Raw genomic sequence first — 10,927 nt, forward strand, 5'->3', positions numbered from 1 at the left:
TTTTTATGCTAATATATGTCTCATTCATATCATAAATCATAAAGAACAAAGTTCTATACTTCTCCGTACAGTTCACGTGATGAACCTACTGGTACCAAAATTCGAAGGTTTCAGGCTCCATTCAGAATCTCTCCACTCCGTAACGGAGCAGAATGACATACAGTAAAATACGGAGAGCGGCGAACAGGCTGCTCCATGCGCTCCGCTCCCTGGTGACGAAGCGGTGGATTGCCGAACACAGCCAAATTATGCGGCGTTTGTTCAAAGTAAACAAAAATTATTATGCGGTATTCGGTATTCCTCTCCTCCTCCGCTGCTTAAAAAAATCCGTCCATTTCAAGGCGGCTTCAAGGTCTCCTGCAAAACCTCCACAATCCCCCTCGCTCCACATGGAATCCGACGGCGAGCATTCGCCGCCGCACGCCTGCGGCGCTGGCCACCGGGCGTCGCACTCTCTCCCGACCTCGGCGGGCGGCAGCGTCTGCGTTTCCTGCGCCGCGGCCCTCCTCTCCTCCGCCTCCGCGCCGTCCCACCACGTCTCCCACGTGCTCGCCAGCCTCTCCCTCGCCCTAGCTGACCCGGCCTTCCTCGCGCCTCTCCGCGCCGCACACCCGCGCCTCCTTGCGGTGCCACTAGTCGAGGCCCTCGCGGGCGCGGCCGCCCGCCGAGACGCCGCACTCGCCACCCAGGCATCCGACCTCGCCGCCGACCTCGCGTCCGCCGTGGGCCCCCCTGCCGCCTCCGAGCTCGTCGCGCGCCTCGCCCACGTCCTCTCCTCGGGTTCCCTCGTCAAGCACTTCCACATGGTACGTGTGCCGCTACCCCGTGCTACGCTGTGCTGAGATGCATGCTAGTTATGGTCAGTGGTTATGGTGGTGGATTTTAGAAATAATGCTGCATTGATTATGTTGCCTGCAAATAGTTTTTAGTGGAATGGTTGAAAGGAAATTATTCAAACTGTGTGAAAGAATGTGGTGAATAGTCCAGGATTTACTATTTAGTGAGCAGTCGGAACAATTTTTTTTGCTGCAGAAAACATGGCGTCTCATATTCTTTGATTGTACAACTCTGATATGGTAAATTGGTAATGGCGCATAGCCAAGAGCTTGATTGCACATGGACACACATGTAGCATTTCTTATTATTGGCAGAGTATTCATGATCTATTTGCTTCCATTTTGGACATTTTAGTGTTGACGAAGTTTTTTTGAAGCGTCTTACACATTGTTGCTGCTTTATACTATTTATTAATTTTCATCACGCACAGTTCTATGCTCTCGATTGCCGAACATGGATGAACCTATTTTATTACTACAGTTTCTGATTTTCCAACTCCTAGCCAGGATCATACAAGTTGCATCATGTGAATCATGCATCTTTCTTTCTTGTTCACATGTAGCAGTGTCTTGTTTCCATAGTGTACAGCTATATTCTGCTACTGAAACTATCATGCGATTTTGTGGTCTTCATATGCTTGCATTTTATTGTTTGATGTTTTCCGTGGCACCATCGTTTTCATTCATCTCACCTGTAATTTCTAGTTCTCTATGTTCTTAGTACTCGTATGCACATTACATATCTTTTCCTTACATTTTCTTACCTTCATATGGATTGAGTTACAACTAGAGAGAAGCATCAGTTAGATCCATTGTGGGTATTTATCTCCTTAGTTCCCCTCCAATTTGGGTCTAGAATATTTTGCAATAAAGTATATTTGGAACTTGGAAGAGCTAATAGGGATGCTTATTATATTTACTACTTGAAATTCCCATCTAGAGAGGGTTAATGATTGTATGTTGTCTTGTTCCTACTTCCCTTCCACCTCTAAACTTGTCACAGAAAACCAGAACAAACTACACCTGTTACAAACAAAATAACTTCTAACAAAATTTATTTCTAATGCTGCCTCTAACCAGAAAACACAAATGTCAAACAAACAAATCAACTTCTAACAAATATATTCTTGTGCCAGCAACTTATTTATCTGATTCCCATAGTTCCCTGACCTGTGCTCATCCTCTTAGTTTTCCCCAATCACCACTGCCCAAAGTAGCGGCAATAGACTCAGCTCTGCCTGGCCCATGTCCCGTCCGCTTCTTCACTGTTGAGTGAGGTCACCACTTCCAACCCGTGTGAATGGTTTTTTATTTATCCACAGACCACCACAATGCAACACATGGTTGTTCAGGTAGGGAGTGTAACATTCAAGGCAGGGAAAAGCATAAAAAGTGCGGATTCATTTTATTTTGTTAATGCCACTCTGGGAACTGAGTTTGAATGTTACCAGCACAGAAACCTGCTGTTATGTTTCAGGGTGCAGCTTGATGATGATTGACTTGCTTTACCTGTTACAATAATTGTGATTTCAACTATTGTATCTGATTATTGTAAAGTGGTTTGACGGGGCAGACTGGATCATTTTAAAATGTCAGCCGCTTTGGGACTTAACTCTGCTGAATTAGTGGCAACACTACTATTGCAGTTTTCTTGAACTACTTTACTGCCACAATTTCTGAATCTTTGTCTTATCTCAGTGCAGCTACACTGTTTGGGATTTTTGTTAAATTCTATCAAAGGTGCTTCAGCATACATTGGAGATGCAGTTTCTCTTTTCTTAAATCTTGTTAACAATCTGCGACTACCAAGGTGAATACTACTGAATACTGATGATTTTATCCGATCTTCCAAATAGCTTTACTGAACAGCATCCTGAACTTACTTTGATACAGTGATGAAATTCGTGGAGAGATACTGTTCATGCTGTACAAACTCTCCCTGTTAAACGCTACCCCGTGGGACAATATATGTGATAATGACAATGTGGACCTTTCAGCAGTCGGAAAAAGTTTGCTTCAACTCTCGCTTGAAGTTCTACTTAAAACTCAAAATGATGCTGTTCGCCTGAACTGTATTGGTCAGTATATTTCTTCACTTTGTTTTGTATGAATGCTGATTGGTTACAAAATAAATAGGCTATACTGGCATGTATCTTGCTGGCTTGGCAAAGAAAAGAATGTATTATGTGTTTTTCTACCATAACTTTATTATTTATTCTTATTTTTTAATAACTGAAACTCTTGATGGTCTCCTAGATACAATTTTGGTTGTTAGTTTTACCACAATATATGCGTAAAAGTTCAACACTATCAAGGTAATCTGTGAGGATTCTTCTCATTATTTTCTCGTGAGCACTGTAAATATGAAAGTTATAATTAGCCAAAGATTTAAAACTTTTTGACTTCCGTTGTTTTAAGATCTGTGACTTGAGGGAGTGATATCAGAAGTTGGCTTGCATAAGTAAAGGGACATAAATGCATATTGTCTGCAGTTATGTATGCAAAAACAGATTTGAAGCTGACACAAGCATTATGAGTCTAACGTCTAGCAATGTTCAGGATATCGGTAACTGGTACCATATCGGTCAGGTGCTGAGTAGGGATAAATAAGCGATTTTTCCAGTTAATCGGACGATAAATCAGTTAATCAGCTATTTGGTGACCCACTGAGTAGCGATTAACTGACCGAGATGCCGATTAACTGGCCGATATTTGGGACAATGACGACTAGTCTTGACTAGCCGCGCCACTAGTCTAGTATTCTCAATCTGATTGTCGACTAGGTTCTTCGTGTAGAGTAGCTCTGTGAGTCAAGGGGTGGATGACTAGTCGCAGACTAGTCCAGACTAATCGGCGTGTTTGAGTCGATCGACTCAATTGGAAGAGAAGTGAGCAGCCCACGGAAGGGAAAAATTGCAACCCTAACTTTTCAGGCTCCTCCACAACGAGCCGCCTGCCTGCCTCACCTGGGACCAGGCCGCCGCCACCACTCACTGACCCGCAGCCGCCGCCACCGAAGATGCCAGGAGCATTCCGCTCCTCTTCCTCTGCTGGATCCGCCCCTCTGTTGTTGTGCTCCTCCCTTGCTGTCCTCCTCTGCTGCTGTGCTCCTCCCCTGGATCCGCCCCTCTGCTGCTGTGCTCTTCCTGGATCCGCCGTGATAGCAAGCAAGTACTTCTCTGCTGTTGTAGCAAGTAAATTTTCCCTTCTCTCCTTCCCTTCTTTCCTTGGGTTTGATTACTCCCCTGCAGCCCTGGCCATTGGATATTACAATTGGCCCAGCCTCAGGTTCTTCATTCACTTCCCATGCATTCAATTTTTATTGTATAGTGTACGGTCCTATATAGTACAATATACTACATACTATGTATCAGTAGCTGAGTACTGTAAGTTGAGTACTAACAGTACCATGTCAACTAATCCGGCAGTAGTCTAGAGTAGTCAAAGTTAGTCTATGAGTCTCAACTTCGGCTTGACTCGTCGACTCGTAATTCTTGAGCTGACATAGATTTTGAGAGCTCCAATATTTTAAGAGTTGGCCAAGGAAAGAATTCAGACTAATGAGAGTTCCAGTATCTTACATATTTACAGTACTTAACCTTCAAGTTTTTTTGTGATCAAATTTCCTGCATCAGTATAACATGGATATCTCATATTAGCTGAACTAATGAATTTGTAGTTTCTTTTTGGATATAACTATGAAACAATTCATCTGTGTTGAAAATCCAAATCTATACTAGCATGTTATCTACTTGCTAGAATGTATGGTGATGTTTTGGTTGTTCTTCTACAGCATTGCTCCTTGCGCTAGCAAAGAAGGAGGCCTTTGATATTTTGCTGCTTGGCGACCTGAGCTTAATCAAGTCTGTAGAGGAAGAAGAGTCCACGCAGACGGATGATGTGCCCCCGAATGCCTCTATCATAGTTCTATTTGCTGATGCTGTCAAAGGATCTCTGCTCTCTACGAATCTAGAAGTGCAAACTGGGACATTGGATTTAATCTTTCATTTCCTGTCGTCTGATGCAAATATTTGTGTTGTACTTCAAACTTTGGTAGATGAAAATGTTGCTGATTATGTATTCGAGGTTCTGAGGTTATCAGGTATGAGGAATGACCTTTTTCCTCATCAATTTCTGCATGGTTTTTCTTTTTCTCGTGATGGTTAATCAAGTCGAACTGTTTACATCTTCAGGAAATAATGATCCACTGGTAATTTCCTCTATTCAAGTACTATCACTTTTAGCAACTTCAGAGGAGATGTTCAAAGAAAAGCTTGCCATTGGATTTTCTACTCTGCTTCCTGTTCTTCATTATGTTACTGAGATTCCATTTCATCCAGTCCAGTCTCAGGTTTTACGACTTGTTTGGATTTGTATTGCTAATTGTTCTGGTATTCTGTCGTTGTCCCAAGAAGAACAGATAGCATGTACTTTGACTCTAATTTTGAGAAGAAATGACAGTGGTGAACTTGGAATGTGTTCTGAAACCTTTGCTCTTGTTTGCTCAATATTAATAGAGATTATGAGGTCACCGTCTGCTCATGATATTCAGAAACTACCTTCATTAATTGAAGAAGCATCAAAACATGCTATCTCTTCGACATTACCTCATGCCTATGACTCTGCATTTCTCGTACCACATTCTCTTCGTCTTCTTAAAGAAGCACTTATATTCTGCCTTGAAGGGAATACAGATAAGATTTCTGTCAAGAAGGACCTTGAAGATAGCGTCATTGAAATTTGTGGAACTTATTTACTGCATTGGCTCGAAACTGCTGTTGTTGATGGTAATGATGATGAAACATTGGGAGAAATCCTTCAGATTTTCCATATTATTCTATCAAGCACATGTCACAATAAGCAACTCAAGTTTGCTGAGATGCTGGCATCATCCTCATGGTTTAGCTTGTCATTTGGATTCATGGGCTTATTTCCTACCGATCATGTCAAATCAGTAGTATATTTGATCACTAGTTCAATTGTCGACAAAATTTTGGGCTGTAAATATGGGGAAACAATTAGAGATGCATACGTATATCTGCCATCAGACCCTACAGAACTTGTGTATTTACTTGGGCAATGTAGCTCCGAAGATTTCAACTTGGCATCATGTCAATGTGCTATTCTAGTTATACTTTATGCCTGTTCATTCTACAATGAAAGGTACGATCTGCTGCATTTGCTCCACATTTGGTAAGAAAAAAAAAATGTTCTTCTAATGTGATGCTTGTCTAACTGAACAGGCTGGTTGCTGACAGCCAACTTCTGTCTTCAGTTGAGCAATACATCCTTCTAAATGGTGGGAAGTTTCCCTATGAAATTGCTGGTTCTGTGATGCTTACTCTGCTGGTCCATCTTTATGCCTTCGTCAGAGGCATTTCATTTGGCTGCACCATTCAACATAGTCCAGAAGCTGAGAGAACTCTGTTCCATGTAATGGCATGTAAGGAGTGGGACTTGCTTTTTATCCGAGTCCACCCAATAGCACTAAAATGGCTCTTCCAGAAGGTAGAACTCCTAGAACCACTATCTTTCCAGATGCTAAATTTCTGCAGAACTTTCTGTGAAGACAGAACTGTCGTGCTTTTAAACAGCAGTCAGTTGGTGGACATAAAGATGGTTGCAGAACTGGTATTTTCAGGAGAAACTAGTCTCTCTTCTTTGCTTGTATCCTTACTGAATCAAATTATAAAGGATGGTACAGAAGATGAGGTCTTCTCAGTGGTTAATGTGATTGCTGAAATCCTAGTGATCTCTCCTTGTTCTTCTAGTCATTTTACATCATCTGGTGTTATAGATGCAGTTGGTAGTATATATTGCTCCCCATATTCTTCAAGGATTAAAACAGTGTGTTCCCTTTTGATCTTTAATATTTTATACTCGGCAAGTGCGATGACAGTCTACTGGGAAGATGAATGGCTTGCTCTTACCATGAAGGTAATCTTGTTATTATATTTCTATATGAGTTGAAGGTTACATAATTAGTGTTTACCATATTTTTATCATGAGGTTTGCTTCGGTGCACCTCCCTTTGCAAGGCTTACAGTTTTCAATGCAAATAGACAATGTAGATTAGAACTTACCCCTTCGTTAAAAAGGGTATTTTAGTACTTATTAAGGAGACCAGTCCTGATCACCTGACCCTAAAAAAACTGCCACCCCTTCAAACTAATCACAATCTCTCTCCTTATATTCTCCGTATGTGTACTGGATAATCTGCCGCCCATTCAAATCTTCCTTGCAGCCATTGAACTTCTCCATGCTGCTGTGCGCATCACGTTCCTACCGCATAGTACTCGATTAACGGAAGCACAAATTGGCTCTTCTCTGCAGTAACTAATCACTTTATATGGGAAGAGCCCTAGTTGATTGGATTGATTCCAAACTAATTAGATTGAAATTGTGATACGCTTCCTTGTGGATGGTATCGATTATTCAATTCACCTTCTCTAGTTCGGTCATAGTTCTTCATAGAGATTGCATTGATTCGGATCTGGGCAGGTGCACATGGTGTAACAATCCAAACCATCCCCATTAGAATCAAAAGACAAAAATACCCTTTTCTATATCTTTTTTTTGGGGGTGTGTGTGTGTGGGGGGGGGGGGGGTGCAATGAAAGCACCTCTCTTTTATCATATACTCCCTCCGTCCGAAGAAGCTTGTCCCTCAAATGGATGTATCTAGGTGCTAGATACATCCATTTGAGGGACAAGTTTTTTCAGACGGAGGGAGTATTTACTTATGCAATTTGTCTTTCCTGGTTACTAATAGCTTTTTGGAGCGACTAGCCTCAGAATGCATTTCAGATAATAGGTTTCACTTAAGTTAGGACTAGTGACTCCTAGGGACCCCACAAGTGGCTGTCACACATCAAACCCTTAGGAGGGTCCACCAAAGTTCATATGTTGGGCCCATACATTAGAATAAGTAGAAACAGTCTATCTTCCTTGCCCCGATTAGATCATGCCTATGACCCAATTGTGACTTATGTCCGTCTTCTCAATTTGGTTCATCTGATGCTCAAAGAATGAATGAATTGGCAACAGGCAGCTGTTTTCCTCCAGTTCTCTGGTTAGTAGTATCTCTAGTGTACTAATCACTTCTTCTTGGCAGTTATTGGAGTATTTCAATTCGAGTCTTGATTATACATCGAGTGACCAAGAACAGAAGATATTAATTGGGATATTTTGCCTTATTTTGCATCATTCAGCAAGCAAGGTGCTCATTGAGCCTGCGAAGGCCATAATCTTGAACAAACCACTGGTTTCTTTGACAGATGGTATAATACAGGAAGCTTGTGCAAAGGGCCCATCTTTACTTCAATACAATCAGGAAACAGACTTTGGGGGATTCATGATTTTGATTCTTCAATTAGTGTTTTTCTCTCTAAGAAGGTATGCAACTGGTATTGCATATTTCATTGCAATTAGCTTGTATATGACGTAATGATTCTCTGTTTTTCAGTTTGCATGCTATCCTAGATCCAAGTATTGACTGGCAGGAATTCCTCCAGCATTCAGATAACACCCAGTTTTTCTCTGTTGTTGGCATCCCGTGCCATGATTTGTGCCGTCTGATGCACTTCGGTCCATATCCTGTTAAGCTTATTGCTTCACAATGCCTGTTGGAATTGCTTACCAGAATTTCAGATCAGAGGAGCTATCTTAATGCTGAATTAAGATGCTCTGCGCAATACATGAAGTCCATTATTGCTGTGATAGAGGGTTTAGTCTTGAGTCAAGACAGTAGAGTTGCTGAAAATTGCGGGTCCTGTCTCTCAATGATTTTAGGTTGGGAGAAATTCGGAAGCCAGGAGAATATGGTGGGCAGAGAATCAAAATGGTCCAGGCTAATAATGGAGGAATTTGCAGTTGCCTTGACTGCTCCTGGTTTGACGTCAAAATCATTCAGTAATCAGCAGAAGATTGCATCAAATATAGCTGTTTCATTGCTCAAACTAAGCCAAGTTCCAGAATGGCTGACATCATTGTTTGATAGTTCTTTGATATCTGGTGTAGTTGGTAATCTTTCTGCTAGGAATGTCACTGCAGATATTGTTAAGCTATTCAGTGAGCTTATGACTAAGAAATATCTCACTCAAGAGCATGTTGTCTCCCTGCATAACTTATTCCAGGTTAGTATCAACTCTAATTGGTCTCATGGTAAATGTGCTCTTCATAATATACTCCCTCTGTAAAGAAATATTAGAGTGTTTCTGTAAAGAAATATAAGAGCGTCCTAAACGCTCTTATATTTCTTTACAGAGGGAGTACAAACTACAAATTATGATGTTGTGCAAGTAGTTTGTCAGGATGATCTCTTTTTTACTGTTCACTTTGAGTTCTGCGCAACTGTGTACTACTTGATATTATTTATTCTTTGGTTTCCTGGGCCTTTCCTACAGTTTCTGGTGAAAAGCAGACGCTGAGTACACAGCCTGCATATAAACTGGGAGTGTGCATCTGATTATTTCCTATTTTCCATTTCTTTTAATTTTATAAAATTAGTTTAGTTTTCATAAGTGCGTGCTGAATATACCATGTTCTTCAGACCTTTATGCGTAGATGCACATGTAAACAATTATTCATATCCCAATGCAGTGTGCCCGGTATGTGTTGATAGCTCTTGTGGATGTGGTGCTCCCTTTATGGAAGTGAACCGATGCCAACTAAATACTAAAACAGAAAACACACATCATCTCTTCCTTCCAGGCTTTTAACTTTGGCGTATCATGGCGCAGGTCTGCAGAAGACAGGTCTATGAGGGGAGTTGTTCGAAGTCGGAGTTGTCGGAGCAAAAGGCGGAAGAAACGGTGGCAATGAGCCCCGACGAAGTGTGTGCATTGCTCTTTGGCATCGTGCTGAATCAGCGTACAGCCTCGTGCACGTTGCAGATGGAGCAGCAGAATCTTCTGCGTGAGATCGATCTGTTCTTCCAGGAGTCGAGCCAAGGAGAGTAGCATTAAGACCAGATAATTTGTTCAGCTGTACCGATCTTTGCCCACTATGTATAGTATAGCCTCTAGATGGTGCGCGGCAGTGCTTGTGTCCTCTGAACCCTGAGAAGCTTTGCAACTGCTTATACGAGAGTGGTGGTAAGCAATCTGGCAAATTTATTGCTGGATGGCAGTTACAGCAACAACGAGCAAGGAACACGGCTGAGATATAGAATGGTGTTAACGCTGATGCTCCGACGAGGGAACTGACATTTGCTATGGTTAATTGGTGGTGCCAGAGGGCGACGGTGCGCACTCAGATTTCGTGCCAATCGCTTGTACAGTGAGTGTGAAGTATGCAAATCTAAACAAAAGAATATGCCAGTTTTTTTTTTCCGTTGGAGTTGTTGCCCCTTTATTTAAACAATATCGGCAGAGTCTGAGCTCAAAGCATCCAAAATACAAACCGTGGGAACTTGGAACCATGCAGTTCCATACTCGAACCTTCCTTGGCTAGGGTATGGACAACACAGTTTGCCGCACGAATATGCCAGGTTTTAGAGGTGAGAATATCACAGTCCTATCAGTTTCAGAGCTGAAAGTCACACTTACTGTATGAAAGAAAAGAAATTATTGTCCATAATTCAGGATGGGTACATGAAACCGAGGTGATGCAACTGTGCTCCGTTTATTTCCTTACTTATACTTTGAACAAAACCATACAAGTAGTCGTGCGAGTGGGCATGTCCTGAACCCGCTTTAAAAAAAATGCATTTTAACCGAAAATCCATCTCTGCACTTGAGCTCATCTGCACCGGCGCTAACGAAAAAAATCAAAACAAATACTAAAAAAATTCAAAAATTTCTATTTTTTTGGAGGTACACAATTTGATACATGAGGCCCGCTCCAAATTTTAAGTCATTTCGACATCTGAGAAGCTCTCAGCAAAAAACACAAATTGGGGGTCTGTAGAAAAGTTTACTGTTCAAGTTTTGTTTGGCCTGATTTGTCTTTTTTGCTAAGAGCTGCTCAAATGTCCAAATGACTTGAAATTTGGAGCGGGCCTCACGCATCAAATTGTCTACTGCACAATTTTTTTTGCAAATTTTTGAGTTCTTTTTAATTTTTTTACGATTTTTTTCTAATCAGGTGCAG

General features: G+C 41.6%; 1 protein-coding gene across 1 annotated transcript; it reads left to right on the forward strand.

Moving 5' to 3' along the window:
• The first annotated feature begins 310 nt into the window (after positions 1-310).
• LOC109745657 (protein PUTATIVE RECOMBINATION INITIATION DEFECT 1) lies at positions 311-10,166 on the forward strand. The gene is made up of 9 exons (XM_020304767.4): positions 311-806; positions 2,540-2,646; positions 2,730-2,914; positions 4,630-4,938; positions 5,030-5,999; positions 6,080-6,773; positions 7,950-8,230; positions 8,301-8,970; positions 9,577-10,166. Exons 1-9 carry the CDS (start codon positions 390-392, stop codon positions 9,793-9,795), a joined length of 3,852 nt encoding a protein of 1,283 aa, XP_020160356.1. The 5' UTR covers positions 311-389; the 3' UTR covers positions 9,796-10,166.
• The last annotated feature ends 761 nt before the right edge of the window (positions 10,167-10,927 follow it).

The sequence above is a fragment of the Aegilops tauschii genome, chromosome 2 (genome assembly GCF_002575655.3).
Source record: "Aegilops tauschii subsp. strangulata cultivar AL8/78 chromosome 2, Aet v6.0, whole genome shotgun sequence".
Classification (NCBI taxonomy): domain Eukaryota; kingdom Viridiplantae; phylum Streptophyta; class Magnoliopsida; order Poales; family Poaceae; genus Aegilops; species Aegilops tauschii.